The sequence below is a fragment of the Helianthus annuus genome, chromosome 9 (genome assembly GCF_002127325.2).
Source record: "Helianthus annuus cultivar XRQ/B chromosome 9, HanXRQr2.0-SUNRISE, whole genome shotgun sequence".
Classification (NCBI taxonomy): Eukaryota; Viridiplantae; Streptophyta; class Magnoliopsida; order Asterales; family Asteraceae; genus Helianthus; species Helianthus annuus.
In genome coordinates, this window is record NC_035441.2 from 177,573,942 (window position 1) to 177,594,827 (window position 20,886).

The window sequence follows — 20,886 nt, forward strand, 5'->3', positions numbered from 1 at the left end:
ATGACAAAACCTTCTCTTTTACAAAAGAAAAGATCAGATTGGCCATCTATGATAGGATCAACCGTAAACAGAAACTTAAAGGGATAAATTTAAGTGGATAATCCTTCCACTAATCTTAAAGTCCATACTGGCCCACTGATGTCACATATGTTGCAAAGTCGGGTTGATCTTTTTCAATTAAATAACTTAGACTCTAGATACACTTTTTGCCAAATAAATACTTCATCTTTATAATCTCTTATAAAGTCCTCAGGCATCAAACTACCTTTCACTTCACACTAAAAGATGCCACATCTTCAAATTTTGAACTCACAAGATGAATCACAATCTCAATTTTCTTATTACCACCTACCGATTACACACAACTGCATCTTAACCATCAAACACAAGAACTCGTACATCTCGTCTCTTAGCATTGGTGGGAAGTTGCTATACACAGGTTCTTCCGACAAAGAAATACAGATGTTGAAGCGTGATAATTTAAGGTATGAATTTGATCACGAAAATCTGAATAACAGCATGATAATCACAGGAAAGGGTGCAGTAAAGTCTTTAGTGGTTTCCGCTGACAAAATATATAGTGCCCATCAAGACCACAGGATCCGCGTTTGGAAAGTTGATGAAAATGACGCACAGCAAAAGAAGCTAACACAGTTGGCCACACTCCCAACGTTTAGTGATCGGGCCCTAACGATTCTAACTCCGAAGAATCATGTACAAGTTAGGCGACACAAGAAATCCACATGGGTCCATCATAACGATACTGTATCAGCACTAGCCGTGTCCAGGGACGGTTTGGTCCTTTACTCAGTTTCGTGGGATAGAACACTAAAGATTTGGCGTACAACTGACTTCAAATGCCTAGAGTCAGTAGCTAATGCGCATGATGATGCAATAAACGCAGTAGCATTATCAAGCCATGGTGATGTTTATACTGGATCAACTGACAAAAAAATAAAGATTTGGAGGAAATTAAAATCACCAAAAGGTGAGAAACACAATTTGATTGCTACATTAAAGAAACACAGATCTGGGATTAACGCATTGGCACTAAGCACCAATGAGAATGTTTTGTACTCTGGTGCGAGTGATAGGTTGATTACGGTTTGGGAGAAGAGTGACGATGATGGCATGGTGGTCGTGTGTACGCTTAAGGGGCATGTTAAGTCCATATTGTGTTTAAGTGTTGTATCCGATCTGCTGTGTAGTGGTTCTGCTGATGAAACCATAAGAATTTGGAGAGGAGTTGAGAAATGCTACTTTTGTTTGGCGGTTTTGGAGGGCCACAGTGGTCCGGTTAAGTGCTTGACTTCAGAAACGGATCACCTCAGTTTATCTGATACATCAGCTTCTTACATTATCTACAGTGGTGGTCTGGATTCTGACATAAAAGTTTGGCAGATTTTGATCCCTCTATGATAAAGGCATAGTTTAAAAAACGGCTGAGGCGTAAGCCTCGAGGCTAGGAGCCCAAAAAATGAGTCTGAGGCGGCGCCTCAGGGGGTTATTTTGTACGTGCGTCTCATAGGGCTAAAGCAATAAGAAAAGTTGTGCCTCAGGGGGGGTTTTGATGTTTTTTTATGTTCTTAGACTTTTTGTGTCAATTTCAAACATTTCTTGTCTTTTTTTATGTGTGTTTTTAATGTTTTTTGATTTATCAGATGATGAAATTAGTTAGTATTTTATTTTTTATAAGATATATAATTTTTATATTTATTTTTAGTGCTGCGTCGGGGGTCAGGATATAATAGTAAGTTTCTTTTGCTAGAAAGGCTAGGAAGTAATCTTGACCATCAATTGATTTAATCAAGGGCTAAGATTAAATGAGTGAAATTCAAGAAAAAAAAAAGGAGGCGCGTGGGTTTGTGTAAGGGCATTCTAGTCAATCCAGGGCAATAGTTTCTCGCTCCTCCAATCCCCCCCCCCATTTTTTAAACGTTAATAACTTCATACGAATTTTTTTTTTATAAAAATTGCACCAAAAAAACGAGCGTTTTTTATCTTTAAAACGAGTATACTATTGCTATATTTTCGAAAAAAAAATCGAAAACCCAGTTGCGTAAAAACACAAAAACACAAAGAAATGTCTTATTTCTAAAACGCAAAAAGCATAAAAAATGACTCTTTTCTAAAACGCAATGGACCAAAAACACAAAGAAATGTCTTATTTCTAAAACGCAATGGCCAGAAAACACAAATAAATGCCTTATTTCTAAAACGCAATGGCCTAAAAACACAAAAGAAAGTGTTCTTTCTAAAACGCAATGGACTGAAAACACATAAAAATATGTTTTACCTAAAACGCAATGTACTAAAAACACTTCAAAATGTGTTTTTCTAAAACGCAATGGATCAAAAAAAACACATAAAAATGTCTTTTTTCTAAAACGCAATAGCCTAAAAACACAAAAGAAAGTGTCATTTCTAAAACGCAATGGACTGAAAACACACAAAAATGTGTTTTACCTAAAACGCAATGAACTAAAAACACTTCAAAATGTGTTCTTCTAAAACGCAATGGACCAAAAAACACATAAAAATGTCTTTTTTTCTAAAACGCAATGACCTAAAAACACAAAAGAAAGTGTTCTTTCTAAAACGCAATGGACTAAAAACACATAAAAATGTGTTTTACATAAAACGCAATAGACTAAAAGCACTTCAAAATGTGTTTTTCTGAAACGCATTGGACCAAAAAACACATAAAAATGTGTTTTCCTAAAATGCAATAGACAAAAACACAAAACAAAGTGTTTTTTTCTAAAATGCAATGGACTAAAAACACATAAAATGTGTTTTACCTAAAACGCAATGTACTAAAAACACAATAAAATGTGTTGTTTCTAAAACCCAATAAACTGAAAATACAAAAAAACGGTGTTTTTTCATTACCTTGTAAAACGCAATGACTCAATTCAAAAACCCAGATCGTAAAAATGCAATTAAAAAATTTCTTACATAGATCGAAACCGATTTCTTCAAATTTCTTCAACGATTGTCGAAATTTGAATGTTAGAAACACTTATCAGCGATCGAATCGAACGAATCGAGTGATTCGCGTCAAAACCACGGGAAAAAAATGAGATATTGTATGAAATTAAACTGGGTTTCTTCAAAAAAGTTGAAGAACACGTTGATTGGGTGTTTGAATCATTGATTGGTGACGAAAATCACACTATAATGTAGTGATTATTGAGATAGAAAGTGAAGAAAAGGTTGAAGATGGTGGGTTTTAAAAATGGTGGGTTTTGAAGTTACAGAGAGAAGGGAGAAGATTGGATGAAATTGACTAAAATACCCTTCCTCTTTAGTTTAAATTTTGCCACATGTCATAACCCTATTGCTTCCTATCCTTCCTAGCCAAAATAAACTTCCTATTTGATCCTCACCCGCTGCCTCGGTTCTACTTGAGGCGTACGCCTCATGAGGCAAAGGGGAAACGCCTCGAGGCACAATTCCGTACTTTAAACCTTGGTTAAAAGACTTCCTTATTGTATGAAATCATACTACAAGTCGTTTGTTGTTTAGTTTTCCATGCACTTTATCATGTTTAACATATATGGTTTACAATAATTGTTCTAAAACATCTCCATTACAATGGTGGAATTAATATAACAAAAAACATTTACCAATATGATCTAAAAATTAATCAATAAAAGAGGAGCAAGCAGGATAACATTTGGGTTATCTACAGTGGTGACTTTGCGGGTGTACCTGGATCACGAGGATATTTCTTGGGGGTCGGACCATTTTTCAAACAGACAATCGCCGTTCTCTGTCCATACGGGCTGTGTGAATTTACTGGAAAAAAACAGTAGATGAATGGTTGTTACATACTACCAAATTACATTTATGCATAACAAATTTAGAATGGGGCCTTGCAATTGAAGTTTGTCAATTTTGAACTACTTATGAATAGCTTACCAACTAATATTACAGAAAAAGGATTGAAGCTTTTTATATAATGAGACCTTTTAGCTTTAAATGGTAATGCATCTTTAACTATAATGGGACTTTGTAAATTATTTAAGTCACCAAGAACCAGATTTACTAGATTGAATATAAACTTCACAAAGGGTTATACTTTATTTAGCTCATCAACACCCTATGTGACAAATGTAAAAAAACACAAGTTTTTCAGTTTAATGTTGCATACACCGAGATAAGAATACAAAATCTGGATTGGAATCGAGATGTGAATACCATAGCATGTTTGTAACAAGGAAGCCCCCATGACTCGAATTGCTTTATCGGCTCTTCTTACTTCTTCCTGCCATTATTAACCAATAAGAATACTAAAAAAACTATTTAAAACTTACAAGATAACAAAACTGGAAACACTTTTAGAATTAAAAAAACGATCATATACTTCTTTATCATAACATAAAATAGATATTGTGGAGGTTTTCATCATCTGCCAGGAAGCAAAAAAAAGCAATCCTTTGCTGAAGACTGAAGTGTTATGGTAAATAATATATACAGGCAGAGGAACGTATATATTAACTGCTCAAATAATTTGAAATTATAATAAGCATGTACTTCAGGGAAAACAAATATAATAACATATAAGTTAATAAATAAAGGACATGTACCTCCGGAGAATGACCTTTCGCTGCAACAAACAAGCCACCAACACGAACAAGGGGAAGACAGTACTCAGCTGGTTTACAAGAACAAAAAGGAGTTTAAACAAAGACACAAAAACTAGATCATCGGACACCATATGAAACATTTGTAGACTGTCTAATTGTCTATGAAATTGTATGTACCTAATATCCTCATTTCTGCAACAGCTCTCGCTACTGCAACATCATATACTTCTCTAAATTCTAAATTTTGTCCCACGTCCTGCCCTAAAACAACATTTAGAATATTATGCATTTTTTGCGGAGAAAGGAAACCATGAGAAACTCGACATATATTTGTGTTAAACCAAGCATGCATATAATCTAACCAAACATAAGACTGAAGTAGAAATTCTTTAAAGACAGTACAATTTCTTTATACTAAACCAACAATTCCATAAATTAAGTGACTGATAAAGATAACACGAATGCTTGATCAGTTTCCACAAAAGCATACCTCAGCTCTTCCTCTGATAACCTTAACATTAGATAATCCCATCAAGCCAATCACATGCTCCAGAAACACACACCGCTTATTTAACGACTCTAAAAGCGTCAGTTTCCAATCTAGACAACCAATCCAATAAAATCAATGTACCAGATAATGAATTAACAAATATCACCCACAAACAACAAGATTAAGGTTAAAAGATCAGCTTTACCAGGACAAGCAATGGCCAATATCAATCCAGGAAGTCCAGCACCACTTCCAACATCTACCAAATTAAGTTTTTCAACGGTAGATTCACAATTCGATACATAAGAGCTTCGAATCGGAGGTATAATCGCAAGTGAGTCCTCAATGTGCCTATCCATAACATCATTTGCATCTCTAACCGCAGTGAGATTCATTTTCTACATGTCATAACCCCGAAATCAGTCAACCTTCTACAACAGTTCTACACTATGCATAAATTGAGGATAAATTATACATAAATTGAGTGTAAATAATAAAATCACCTGGTTCCAATCGAGAAGAGCGTCAACGTAGAGGTGGACTTGTTGCTGTTGTAGAGGATTTAGGGTTTCGAAGTGGGAGGCATTGACGATTGAACATTTTGTGGTTGTGGATCTTCTGGTTATGACCGTTGGTTTGAGATTTGTGGCGCGCTCAAGGTGTTTGATGAAAGTCCCCAATGAGAATGAAACGGGTAAATTGAAGATTCGGGTGCGATACAGCAGCATTTTGGCACCGTAAGCGGACCCTGTTTACCGGTTGTCATCTATTTTGAGGCATGCTTTTAATAACACAGTTGTGGTCAACATTTGGTCAATATTGGTTCGGTATTTACACTACGATAGGGGTACATGCTATAACAATCAAAAGAGATAAGTCCAATAGGTTATCGACACGTGTTTTATATCAACTGAAAACCATAAAAACGTGGTCCGATAATATCGATACCGGAACCAATGTTGAATTGTTGTTCGGTAGGAATTAGTTCAGTTCGTCACGGCACCGGTACGGTATCGGCATTAGTATGCTTTATAATACAAAAAAATATTCTACTTTGAATACAACTACTTTTTCAACAAGATTTATATCGGAATGTCAAAAAATTATACACAATTGCTTATTCAATTTTTTTTAAGTTAACGGATGCAAAGTATTAGAGAAAAAATAAATAAAGAATTAAATGTGGGTGGTGAAATGAAAGTTAAAAAAAATACATTGATTGCAAATATTACTTCTACTTTACACCATTTATTTAAAACTAGATTAGAATCTCGTGTATTATACGAATTAAATAATATAATACTATATATGCTTAGTAAAAAAATTATGTATTTAAAACTCGTATATTGCAAGGTTTAAATAATATACAATGTAAATTATGGAGTAAAGTACAATTTCAGTCCATAGGATTTACACCTATTCACAAGTTCAGCCCTTTGAAAAGAACGAACACTTCAGTCCCTGTGGTTGTCGAATGCTCGCAATCAAGTCCCTCTCACTAAGTGATCGTTTGTAATTCAGTAAAAAGACAAAATTACCCCCATAACTTTACTTACAGTTTCAGTCCCTGAACGTATAAATCATATATTCCTTCCATATTCAAAAGAATTCCTAATCTACCAACTAAGCACCGATTAACGCTAGTTAACCTGCAATATGAACGTATTAACAACAACAACAATAGCCTGTAATGACACATTTAACAAGATTTTAAACATGTTTGACTTTTTGAACTTGAAACGGATTTGACTTTTCTAACATCAAATGGATTTGACTTATTGAACTGAACTAGAAAGTTATGTTTGACCTTTGTTTACTACAGTTACTAACAATACTTACTTCAAATAGGTTTGACTTAATAAGAACACATTTGTAACATTTGTTGTAGCATTTGTTTACTCAGTTTCCAAACACCTTAATGCATTTGGTAAAAATACTTAACCTTAGTTGACCTCTATGTTAGTCAAGCATGTTTGGTCCTCGTGTTTGAACATCAAAAGACATACAACTAAAGTCAAACATATTTTAACATCAAAACCCCATTACAGTTAAATGCATTGGTTTTGTTCAATCAAATACATGTTCATATGTAGCATACCATATAAACATTCAAATCATTCATTCATCGTCATTGATAAAGCCTTCAAAAGTCATAGAACATTCATACATATTCAAAACATGAGTTATCCCTGATCACTAATCCCACAGACCCAAAACTTGACATACCCAAGTAACCCAGTTAAATTGTTGTAACTAACACTGATCATCAACGACTAAAACCCAAAAATAACCAGACCAAACTAACCAATAACAACAGTTATAGTTACGCTATTAGATATGCATCATATAGATATTGACAGTAAGAGGGTTTGGGGAAGAAAAGGAGTGGATTGTAGCTTATGAACGAAGCTTGAGGATTAAAAAGTTTGACATGTTTCATATTTTGGTTAAATTACCTTTTTGCCCTCCCCACTATTAAGTTATTTGGCGGTCAACTAAGAGAGGACTTGCACATAAAACAACCTTACCTTTGTGTAGAACGTGTGGTGACCAATGAATCTGGTCGGAGTATCTTACAAGCACTTAGGTTTGCAATGGAGATGGAAAGATGTTAGCGAAGAGAGATTAAAATTACAATGAAGAAACCTTGAGAAACCTTTTATAACTGTTAGTTATATGGTATTTAAAGGGTATGTGCGAAATGACTAGATTTGCAAGGCCCCAAATCCACCACCTTACAGTTGGATATCATCACATGTAATAGCTTAAAGAGCTAATCATGTTTTAAAATACGCAACATAAAAACTTAATTAAAAACATTTTAAGCTAGAGTAAAACTCGACAGACATCTTATTTTAGTTCAAGATAGAAAACGGTACGAATGCCAAGCCCACATATCACAAGTAGCTCCATCTACTAGCCAAGAATCCAATGTACTACACCCACGTACCTGCAATCAAACTAACATACATGCAAAAATTAACTACGCCTATATGAGTTCTAACAGTTATATTTGAACAGGTAAATCAACCTCAAGCATTTATTACAAAGTTCTTGCGATACATTTCAATTACCCAAAACTCCCAACGTTTCGCAAATCACCTTGATCTAGTAATCACCCATACCGAGACGTACGACCAACTCAACTCGAAACTAGACCATTTATCCTATTACCCATGACCTACTCAACTCCCATGTATAGCATGGAACATCACACGCACCACACAATTAAGACCGACTCCAAAGTCTAAAACGCTCAAAGTAATACCACAACATTTGGAACACAAGTCAACACCCCAATAGTAATAGACACCTTGGCCTACCACAGATAATTACAGATTCAAAATTTTATAGTTTCTAATAAACGTCCCCATAGTTACTCATAGTTGCTGGAAGCCTTGGATCTTGTCGGAATCCCTATATACTCATGATTTATGTGTGGTTCATAATGATTGGTTCAAGAGAGGACTTGCACAAAAAACGACCTTACCTTTGTGTGGAACGTGTGGTGATCAGTGAAGCTGGCCGGAGAATCTGATAGGCGCTTAGGTTTACAATTTGAACAAAGACTTAGGAACTAAAACAAAATTTTATTCATGTATATATATTACTACCACGAGTAACAATTTTTTTTAAGATTTTTTTATTAAATCAATAGTCAAAAGGCATAGAGGATTGTTACATATCACCTTCCTTTTTGTTATAGTTTTTCTTTACATTTGACTATTGATCGAACACGGTCATTCTAATTTGTAATAAGTAGTAAGGGTGTTTAATTTATTTGAAATCTGATAACCGATGCCACTCGACTCGGGAAAGTGTCATACCCGAATGACTTGACCCCGATGTATAGCAAACCCGAACACGATTCACCGTAAACGGTTTGGTTAATGGATATAGGTTTGGTGATTCGGGTTCACCCATAAAGAACAACTTTCAAGCTCATAATCAAATTCATGATGAATCCTACCTTGAAATAGTTGATAGTGCACCTCTTGGACTTTTGTTTTATAGGTTTCTAGTTTTTTTGTGAGCCTTTTAAGAATTTTATTATGTTTTCTAAGCAATTTACTTGATATGCACTACCATTTGCGGTAGGGGTGTTCAAAACCGGATATCTGAAAAATCAGATATCCAAATTTCGGATATTCGAAATTTTAGGATACCTGGTTTCACTATCCGAATCCATATCCAATATACCGAATATCCGATTGGATAGTGAATCGGATATCCGAATATCCAAATTTTTAATTATTTTTTTAATAATTTATTATTTTTTAATATTCGTAAACGGATAATTTCGGATAGTTTTGGATATCCGAATATTAATTTTCGAATATTTTCGGATATTTTTCGGGTATTTCAGATATTTTTCGAATATTTCGAATATTTTCGGGTATTCAATAAAAAATAAATTTAAATTTTCGGATTGTTTCGGACTCGGATATCAGATCAAATTTTCGGATACGGATATTTTTGAACTTCCATAGTTTTAACATTTTATGAACACCTCTAATTACAAGTCAAACCTTAAATCAAAGAGTCTTGAACTTGATTTTAATTACATGGTAAAATATTTAGCAAGTAAAACTAGTGCAAGTGTTGAAGTTTTTATCATGCAATGAGGGCACATTAAGCAGCATTTACATAGTAAATAGTCCACAAACTCATGTACTAGTAATGGATTCTAAAGGGTTTGATGTTGATAATGTGATAATTCAATCTCCTCAAGATAGCCCCCAACACTGATGACATTCATATCCACTCTTCTCATGCCATCAAAATCACCAACTCAATAACTAAGACAAGTTTGCTACCCTCTTTGACTATTAAATTTGTTATGAATATCAAGATATTATTTTTTTATAAACTAGATGGAGTCGCTTCACCCTCTAGTTAACCAAATTTTCTATTAATGCAAGTATTCAACATCGGTGTTTCTTGTAGTTTGACAGTTATGTTGTCGTACGGTTGTTAAAATTGTTATAAAAATAAGTATTATAGTGTTATCACCATATTATAAAGTTTTGATATGATAAAAGTGCATGTTGAACAATTTGGTAGGCGCCGGCCGCATTTCAATAAGAGATTATTCCTCTAACGTTGATGTATCTAACATAGAATGTGGATCGGGCCATGGTATAAGGTGATAACTTTGACTCATTTACTTGTATTTAAGTTAATCTTGTTATGGACTGTATGCTACTAATAAAAAATAGCTAAAGGTATAGCTTTACAATAATTATTATTGTAAAAACATAGTTTTCATATCTAAAACTAGTTCTATACCCGTCCGTTGGACGGGCATATCAATGGTATAATGACATAAGTATGTTATTGTTAGTATTATAAACAAAACATTATTTATCTAAACCAACCAAAATATGTGGGATGTTTCGCTATCATATATTGATGTATAATATGCCTAAACACATAGCAAAGCACTTGTAAAGACAATCAGAGACAACCGACAAAAGCACTTGTAAAGACGATCAGAGACAACCGTCAAAAGTTGAACCGTTTAGACCTAACCCAATGATCTTACCACCTATATAGAATGTATAGAAATCAAGAATATGAACCTTGGTCCTCGAACATAACACAACTCATTCTTCCCATCACAAGTACTATGATTAAAGTCACAGGGTAGTCCAGTATCGGTGCAGAATGCCCCAAGCACATTGGGGCTCATATTCCCACAATTGGATCAGCGAAATGCAGATACAAACCTTGGCCTTTCTGCAATCCTAAGAGAACTTCTAACACGTGTTGCGATGCTCAAGTATTCGGTTACTCGTTTACCTGAAGCAGACCAGAAAGAAGCTGCAAGTTCCTGAAATTCATGGTCTGCATTAAAACACCACAGAAACGTTAGAAATATTATAAATAATTCGGTGTTAAAAGGTGGAAACTTTAACCATTTATATACGAATGGGTTGTTTCAGGTTATATTCTATCTCTAACGGGTAAAACTTAAAACGCTAGCTAGAAAGGAACCCGTCCATAGACGCCCAAAGTGAGTTTTCTTTGTTAGACCTCCTAAATCACTGTAGACAATAAAAAATGAGATTATTACATAAATAAATTAAATTCGATTATCATATATGACATAATAATTATTTATCCAAACGCTCTTTCTACCTCTGGTTTGGCTTGGTACTATTAACTATCACTTGGCCGCTTAATCTTCTTCTTCATTTTGGTCACCAAATGCTTACATCCCCTCCTTCGGCTTTAAAAGCCTTCGTATGTTCTTCAATAAGAGCCAAATCTTTATCCCTATACCCGACATTCCAAGGGATAAAATAAGTACTACACTCATCACCACAAAATATAAATAAAAAATTGTCCCAATTTGGACCGTTTGGCATACCGAATCATTAGCTCACGTTTTTTGGCGTCCATTCAAGTATATATTTGAACTTCATCTTTAGGCCCCTTGACTTTGGCTGCAGTGTCTACCTGAGTGTGATGACCACCAACCTATTTTTAAATCAAAGCACTCTTAAATCATTATTAAAGGAGTAGTAACCATGATACTTTACCAAACAAAAGGCTTACAAGGTTTCCAGACTATTAATGAAAGCAAAGGCTTACATCAAACTAAAAGTATTGGCATGAAATGTCATAATAAAAAGTTGAATAATAAGTGAAGAATGACAAAATTAAAGTATTTTCTTATATCCCTGTTTAAAACTTTCATACCGTTGTTAAAGAGTATAACCACACGTAAGAAATCAGGCAACCTTCAAAATATTAAAATCATTATTCACAAAAATATAGTTTTTCTTAATCATATTTGACACATTAGTTATTAGTTATTTATTACAAAAGACGGAAGTTCCAGTGAAACTGGAACCGGCCCATTAAAAGATTACAAATCTTGAGTTTCTTGTGCAGTAAAATGTCACAAATTCTAACATTTTAAAAAAAAATCTTCAACTATAACTGCAATTAACGCTTCTTCATATTGATGTATTTCTTTGTACTAATGTTCCCCTTAAAGTCAAAGGGGTCCTCGCCCATTTGACCCGCTACCCCACCCAATTTTCCCCTCTTTACTTGACCAATATAACACACATTGAAAATTACCCACTTGAGCCGTTCCGTCCATTTCCCAATCTCCACTTGAATAATATAATAAACATTGAAAATTACCTGTTTGACCCGTTACCCAACTGTCCATTTACCCATGTAAAAGTGGTTGCAACAGTTAGCGTGGCCAAACACCTCCAGAGGTATCAAAGCTACGAAACTGTGAAGCATAAACAAACACGCAAATTTAGTGGGAACAACACTGGTAATTTGTAAATGATTATGTAATACAGAAATTAAGAGGATACCTTACAACCTTCATCACCCAAAGTGTGTTTTCTGTTTAACACCATATTATAAGCATGTTCAGCAAAAAGATAAGATTTTTCTAACACGCAATTTCATTTAGAGATAAATCTTGAAGATTCCATGACAATTTAGATAAGATATTAGGTAAAAAATGAAAACTTTAAGGTTAAAAATAGAAAGAAAACAAAAAAAAATACATATTTTATTTGCGAATAATTACTTACCATTAGGAATTGCTTGGTCTTTTGGGGGTATAGTTGCTAGGTTGACTTCTAACAAACATGTGAACATTTGTGTTTATAGTATTACCATGCAAATTTAAAGAAAATGAGTACCAACAATGTAACGATGAGGTTTTTTGGGCATAAATAGCTGCTTGCAATTTTGCTCTACTCAGATAGGTGGATGCACAATCATCAGAGCAAGGATCAAAATTCTTGACCTAACAGAAGTACATCATGTAGTTCATAAATTGATCTTTATTTTTGATAATAATACCCTGTGATCCACTAGTTCATTGGCAGCCGTACTAGTTCTGTTTACGTACACACTAAAACAAAATATAAGTATCTAACAACCAAAAAGCATGCAATCATACCCCACAAATTTGATTCCATCACTATTCAATATTTCATGCAAAGCTAAATATAAGGTGTAAACATTGAGTTACCAGCAATTTTGATATATGTAGACTCTAGATGGTTATATCTTTATGTAAAAAACAATATCTACAACATAAGATAAAAAGGTAATAGGCAAAAATCCCAATGAAATTATGAAGCTAATTATCAGCATATCACCAATACAAATCTGACATCAAGATGTTGATGCTAATTATAAGAAACCACCATCAACAGGAACCTTCAAATCGTTAAAACAGACCTGCAAAACCGATTCTACTTCTAGAGATTTAATAAGAATTGAGAGTTGGGGTTGGTACTTTGAATCTCGATTAACTTACAGTCGATCCGTACTGGTTGATGCGATGGAAATCGTGACCTTGTTCATCTGGAACTGTTTTGGTAGAAGCCGGCGATGGTGACAATTGGTTTCCCTTTCTTAATGATAATCTATCCCACCAACATACTTGGTTGTCCTTCGTTGCTTGATTTGATTCACAACCAAAACTTCTTTTAGGTTAATTGCATCAAAATCACACAAACAAACCTATTGATTTAAACCAATTTTTCTTTGAATCCGAGAAAAAAAAAAGGTTAAAAGAAGAACATTTATGGCTTCTTACAAACTTTATCTTCGTTATCGACAATGGTCTGAACAAACACATCCAATTGTAGACGCGATGCAAATGCAAATGGAAAAACAAATTCGAGAAAAAGTTTTAAAGGGATTGAAGTTGGAAAACGTGGGAGGGAAGATGTACTAAAATCTAGCTTTGACCAGACAGTTTTGGTGAAAGAAAACTACCATATAACTTCTCCTTCTAGAAACTTTTATTGAATTATGACGGTCAGGATTAAGTTTCAGCCAGATCCAATGGCTCAAATTAGATGATGTTCCCTTTGACTTTAAGGGGAATATAAGAATATATAATTTGGTAACAGCATAGGGAGCTTAGGGAAGGGTGGAGAAATGGTGCTTGTAGAAAACATTCACATAAGGGATTCGTCATTTAAAGGAACAACAAATGGAGCTCGAATAAAAACTTGGCAAGTTGGACGAGGAAACATTCGACATTTTATTTTTGAGAACTTTATAATTTGATATAATCGACAACCCAATAATCATAGACCAAAAGTATTGTGATGTTCGGGGCATGAGCAAAGAAAAGGTAAGCATTTGGATGTTTTTTTAACTAACAATACGAACTCTAGAGAAATCCATATCGTTCGTTCACATAAGAATTAGTGAATAACGTCCTACCTCCTCATATGATATCACTTGTTTAGGTGTTGTGATCTTATGAAAGATAGTCTCCATCTAGGCGACCAAAAACAAAATTGTGACCTCCTAGTAGCCAAGATGAATAATGTTGGTTGTACGAGGGCCAAGATAGGGGTGTTCAAAATCGGATTATCCGGTTTCGGATATCCGAATTTATAAAAAAAATAAAAAAAAATTGTATCGTCTACAAATTAAAACTAAACCTATATTCGATTTTCTAAATTTTCAACATTGAAAACAAAACACAATTATAAATCCACATCCAAATCCGATTATTTATTATTTTTTATTGTAATTCATATTAAATATAGTGCTCATATACTTTATATATTTTTTAAAAAATATTAGTTTTCGGATAAACAGATTTTCCGAATCCGAAAATTTGGATTATATCCGGTTTTTGGATATCCGAAATTTCAGATATTTCGGATACGGTTTCGGATCCATATTTTTTGAACACCCCTAATTTGTGGCAGGTGCTCTTGTGCTACCGCCACTTTCGTAATCGGATTTTGCATATGCTATCTTTTTTTAACATCCAACACAAACTTTCATTCCTCATTCCTCAACTACAAACAATTACAAGATAAAGTCAAAGCGGCAACCCAACAAGGTGTTGGCTATTGACAATGGAACCAAAAACATCCTAATTGAATACAGTATACAACTCCAATGGAAGTAACCGAGCCCAATTAGACCCTTATAAAGATATTGTAGAATGTGCCTACAAGGTCAACCGAGTATTCCACCAAAAGTTCGAACAATATGGCACAAAGAACTAAACAGTCTGGAGCTGATAAAGCCATACTAACGCGAAGCCGGTCCGATAAAATTAGGAGTGGCAAAATGGGTGGGTTGGGTAGGTTTGGGTAAAGGGTTAGGATGGGTATGTGTAACAACCCTCACTAAAAATTAATATTTAGCATGATAATTATGCAATAAGGAAACCCTAATTAAGTTTAGTATGATTAATTAATCAATTAATCAATATTAATTAAGCTAACAAGATTAATTAAGCTAAGTAAGGTCTATTAAAAATAGATATATATAGGGTCGTATAAGAACGTTTAATATTAATAATAAAATATATTATTTTTTTTCCTTACTCCGTTTTTAGTGAAACTTAGGTTAAAACGTAGATAAAAATATGCTCGTTCTATTGACATATTCGTCGTTTTATAAAACGTCATATTTTAAAAGTTATACAAGAAAAACGAGTTAAGCAGCTAAAATAATATAACTAAGCTAGCTAGCTAGCACGTCAAGCTAGCTAGCAAGCACGTCACTTGAATCCGAACAGAAAAGGAATTGAGCTGCCTGCTTGCTTGCTATAAATAAGAAGCTTAGGACTCATTTTTCTTTGCTCATTTCTCTTCTTCTTCTCTCTATACGTTGGTGTTCTAACCAATAATCACTCAATCGCTATTACGATTCATTTTCCGAGTGATCAATATATCCAAGGAATGCCTAAGTGCCGCCCACATTGGGTTATGCTTTGTCGTTTGTCGGTAATCCGATAAATGAGTTGAAGCATTGTACTTTGTCGTTGTCGATAATTCGATAATGAGTTGAAGTACTATACTTTGTCGTTTGTCATTTTGATAAATGAGTTGAAGTATTGCACTTGGTCATTCATTGTGAGAATTTGATCTCGGGAAATTATCGTAACTGCTGTATTGATCATTAACCCGGTTTTTGTGAAATTCGTTAAGGTTCGAATCTCATGACTACCGTTAAGGTTTGATTTGGGTTTTACACCAATACGTATTCTATTCTGTTAAACCACCAAAAACACTCCCAACTACACCCTTACAATCAAACAAACTATTAAATCATCAAAAGATCCAGAATAATAAAGTACATGCCTAATTATCGAAAGAAGTAAAATCAAGAAGTTTGTTAACTCAATCCTGCATGCTGAATTGTGAGTTATTCCCCTTTTATAAACTCTTTTCTCACAGTTTGTGAGTTATCAATTGTTTTACAATACTCCAAATCATTTTCAAAGTTATAATTACAGTGATTAAGTTTATGTAATCACCAAATTACAGCCGGTATGTGGGGTATTGTGCACAGTATTGTTATTATTGTTTCCTTCACATTAGGTGGGCGAGCCTAATTGTGACATACGTCACTCATTGGGACAGCCAATGGTGATATGACCACAGTCACAGAGCTGGTCTGTGACAAATACCTATTCTTGAATGTTGGTTGATAATAAACATATGTAAAAACTCTTAATACTGTGAATTATAACAAATGTGTCGTTTTCAGTAAAATGAATAATTCACTCAGTATTTCCCGCTGACAAAATCTTTTAAAACGCGTTTCAGGTAAATTCAATAGATTGGAGTAAGGATTGGATCCGACACTGAAAGGACTTCAAGAAGTGGCTTATTTTCAAATTAAGAAATATTATTTTTATTAAAAGCTACCTTTGTAAAACATGGAATTTATTTCCATCTTTTTAAATAAAATCCAGTGTTTCTAAACTCTGATATTTTTCCTAACTCACGGTCCTGATGAAATTTCCGCTGCAATGTTTTTCAAAATAATCACCGGTACCACTGGACTGCTCACGGCACCGATTCCGGCCAGGATGGGGTCGGGGGCCGTGACAGAAGGTGGTATCAGAGCTAAGCCACTGCTTTAAGCCTATAAGTGTTGTGATAACAATACTTAAGCTTAAATATAAGAGTTAGGAAATTGCTATTAACTTAACTGGTAGCACATCTGATAGTATTTAGACTTGAACATAAGAAAAGATGCCTTAGTATAAGCTAAGCCACTTGTTTACGCAAATAGGTGTTATAATAATACCTAAGCTTAAACGGAAAGTTAAAAACTTAATATTATCTGATAACATTCTGAATGATATTTAGACTTGAACTTAAGAATTTTGCCTTAAAATAAACTTTAAGGTAAAATTACTTATATAAGTATAATGTAATGGATATTGGTATATCATAAGAATGACGGTTAGCAGGCAATAGCACTTAATTGCTATTTATTCTTGCTTATTGATATTATTTGGTCTAGAATAAGATATGTTATGGGAATACAAATTTCCTTGATTCTGGATAAAAGTCCTAATAAAAGAGACACTTTTAAAATCTTGAAAAGATACTATTTATGGGAAATAGAAAATTTTCTCCGGCAAAACTGGGTATAGAGTAACAGACTCTCCAGCTTGTCCGGATATACTGAGGTTACCTCTCCGGCGCGAACCGGGTAAGATGGGGTATATAAAATGTCAAACAAGTGACAAGATTTCCCTAAATAAGTATCATGGCCTGATATCAGACTTGTTTTTGAAAATAAGAATCTGCTAAATACATTAACCTTATAAAGGATATGTATATTACAACATGTGAAATATATGATTATATAGATATGTATATCTATAAGAAATTTCAAAAGCCATAACAATTGATAATTAGGGATAAAGCACAAGTATATGTGTCAATAATAAATCTAGATTCCTTTATCAAAAATCTCTTACCTATATCGATATCAAACATTCTTTCGTTTGATCATCTACCTCGTAACTCGTGCAACAAAATAATACTGGAAACCCATTAAGTTGGGACACCATCAAAAATATAAGAATTACCAAAACGTTACCATAAATTATTAACGCCATAAATTATGAACGCAAGTAAGAAACATGTCAAGTTGTGCTAATGCATAAGAAAACACATGAAACTTAAATTATACATCCACAGATGTCGAAGTTTATCACACACGACTTCCAAAGGCAAGATCTTTGAAAAATATAAATTAGGCACGATGATACCTACACTAATTCCATCAGTAAAAGAACTCCTAAATCAAAAATCGGCACTTTGCCACATGATCTTACAAACGATCAAAATGTCGCTGAGGTACGTTGGAACAATATTTCACAAACATCGGTGCATAGTCTAACCTGAGTCATAATTATTAGCACTACAAAAGAAGTCATATATTTTTGCAAATCCCTGATTTCATTTCACTTCATTCGACATTCTCTGATAATGTTATTTAACAAATAGTTATCACACAAAATTTCAGATAAGAAGTTCTTATATTTCTTTCGTTGCAATTCTAACTTCTGCCTATAATAAGTTGACTTTCGTGTTCTTTTTAATGGTCATCATACCATAAAGAATTCTTTCATAATAGCAAATATTGATCTATTTCATTTCTTGGTAAATCCACACTTTACACATGCACTGTTTGTTGCGCATGTGGTTCGTTTGATTTATAAAGACCACTGGAGGGCTTCATTCCAATTTATTATTTTTTATCATATCACTATACTTGATCTTTGCATTTATAAACCACGTTTATTGTAAAACGTTGACTCTTTAATATTGAGTCAATAAGTTTCTTGAAAAACTCAATTTCCTTTAGCATACATGGTTTTTGTTGTAAACATATCCCAAAATTTCTTATTAATACATGAACTCGTTTTGTTTACACCAAGTTCAGTTGTTTGAACTTGCTCGCATCATGTACTCAATTCAAAGTCCCATATGATGGATTGAAACCATCATATTCAAAATAGTCCTAACAAGCACTTCAATTCTCTTAAACCATAATATGCTTGTTTAGTCTTCGAATTCATCAAATCATCTCTTTGATCACGATCACTTTGTGATGACATTTTCACAAAATTGAAAATTGCGCTAATCTAAGATTTAATTATTTATTTATATTGAATCCGCTTTATTGATTTATTTTATAAAAGCAATCTTAACACAATTATGTGCTAAGATAATGATCCACCATTTCATGTCCTAATTCCGTAGTCCTTACAACCAATCGAGCCTTTCGTGATATTTCTTACCTTTCATTAATCGAAAAACATTGTATAAACTTAATTGATTATATATAGAAACTTACAATATAGTATTTCTGTAATTAAAATTTTTGTTAAAATCATTAAGGTAAAGAAATTATATTTTTACGTATAAAATTTTGTTTAAAATATATTCTCATTTAAGTTTATGCATTTATTATTGGTAATTAATATTAGTTTTATTATTAGCAATAATATGTTAATAATAATAGTGTTAATATTATTTTTAGATACTAGAGTTATTATCAGGGGCATGTATTGGATAGCCTAGCCTTAGTTAGGCATGGACTGGCCACCTATGCTTAAACAAGGCAGCACTAACCAATATCCGCCGTGATAATGACTAGTTAATTAAGTCATCATACTTATTTAGTAAATTTTAATTATATATAAAAATATTTTACTTTGTACTAAAAAGAGAAGACATATTTTTATAAAACAATACCAGAATTAGAGGGACGAATAAAATTATACAAATAATTATGTATCACATATTTTGTGATAACTATGTACTATAACACTCTAGCAAGAAAATAACCATATAAGAATAATATAGTAGTCAGCGACTACATTGGGTTAGAAGAACATTGTAATACATAAAGAATAGTCACCACAACATTTGTAACTACATTTTACAACGCTATATGGTTTCAAAATAAAAATAAGTAATCACATAGAATTGACCCAGTGTTATATAAAATATTTTACAAATACTTTTACCCCTTTTATTCACAACTTTCATTTAAACGTTATAAATAATAGTGATTCTTTTACAAAATCATAATACTAAAATATTTTGTAAATGTAATAACTTCACTATAGTATGTTGTAATCTATATTACATAATAAATATAAGTTATTTTACATAGTATAATAAATACTAAAATAATATTTATTTGAAAGTGGTAACCATTTACACATAGTAAAAATGCGAAACAAATAATATATATTACATTGGCTTTACAAATATAATATAATGGTTAGTCATGTCAAAACAACTTATATTTTTTTTTATATTTTCATCTCTAGGACATAACATATAGTCACTAATATTGTACTATCACATTATTTCACCATTTAAAACAATTTGGAACTCTAATACACTAACTCTATTGTCCTTTGGTGTATCTTTGCAATTAACTCATCTCAACACATAGAATTTCTCATATCATAATTTACTGTTTGACAAATCATTTTTCATGCTTTTGAACCCGTCAATTCTAAGTCTTCCTTAGGTACCAATCAAGGTAAGTTTTCTTCTGACAAAGAATTTTACTAATTTCCAAAAAGTTCTTCACATTCATTTTAAGAATCTATAGATCATATATCTTTTGGCTTGAACCCAATCACCTTGAAAAAACTATACCATTTCATCTCATTCGTTTAAACATTTCATCTTTTGAAATATCCAAATTCGCTTCCTTGAAACTCTCAATTTCGAACAACGGTGAATTTGTTCGATCATCATTGAATTCTTTCAATCATTACAAACACTTTGTAGCATCCGAATAGAGCTGTAGCCTGTGTTAAATCCTATTCATAAGTCATTCGTTTGATTTGTCATATTCTTGGTACAATTATGTACTCAGATTACAATACACTAAATCCTGTTGTCCATTACCAGTTAAGTAAACAATACTGATTTTCGGATCATCATTAACAAATCATTTTCCATACTCCCATTCACAAATAGATATTTATCGAATCGGAATCTC

General features: G+C 33.2%; 2 protein-coding genes and 1 long non-coding RNA gene across 8 annotated transcripts; 1 reads left to right on the forward strand and 2 right to left on the reverse strand.

Annotated features, from left to right (window-relative positions):
* The first annotated feature begins 204 nt into the window (after window positions 1-204).
* LOC110879787 (protein JINGUBANG) lies at window positions 205-1,626 on the forward strand. The gene has a single exon (XM_022128314.2). The coding sequence runs from the start codon at window positions 286-288 to the stop codon at window positions 1,417-1,419; it is 1,134 nt and encodes a 377-aa protein (XP_021984006.1). The 5' UTR covers window positions 205-285; the 3' UTR covers window positions 1,420-1,626.
* A 1,890-nt stretch (window positions 1,627-3,516) lies between these two features.
* Window positions 3,517-5,861, reverse strand: LOC110879786 (ribosomal RNA small subunit methyltransferase G). The gene is made up of 7 exons (XM_022128313.2): window positions 5,586-5,861; window positions 5,288-5,480; window positions 5,083-5,192; window positions 4,770-4,848; window positions 4,593-4,660; window positions 4,204-4,270; window positions 3,517-3,801 (listed from the first exon to the last, which is right to left on the reverse strand). Exons 1-7 carry the CDS (start codon window positions 5,808-5,810, stop codon window positions 3,689-3,691), a joined length of 855 nt encoding a protein of 284 aa, XP_021984005.1. The 5' UTR covers window positions 5,811-5,861; the 3' UTR covers window positions 3,517-3,688.
* A 4,604-nt stretch (window positions 5,862-10,465) lies between these two features.
* On the reverse strand, window positions 10,466-13,993 carry LOC110879784. 6 transcript variants are annotated; one of them, XR_004868062.1, is made up of 6 exons: window positions 13,670-13,993; window positions 12,426-13,593; window positions 12,241-12,337; window positions 11,456-11,565; window positions 11,224-11,361; window positions 10,466-11,129 (listed from the first exon to the last, which is right to left on the reverse strand). It is a non-coding gene; the product is annotated as an uncharacterized LOC110879784 (long non-coding RNA). The 6 variants fall into 6 exon arrangements; XR_004868060.1 differs by having other exon boundaries at window positions 12,426-13,308; window positions 13,388-13,993; XR_004868061.1 differs by having other exon boundaries at window positions 10,466-10,929; window positions 11,080-11,129; window positions 12,426-13,981.
* Between the last annotated feature and the right edge of the window lie 6,893 nt (window positions 13,994-20,886).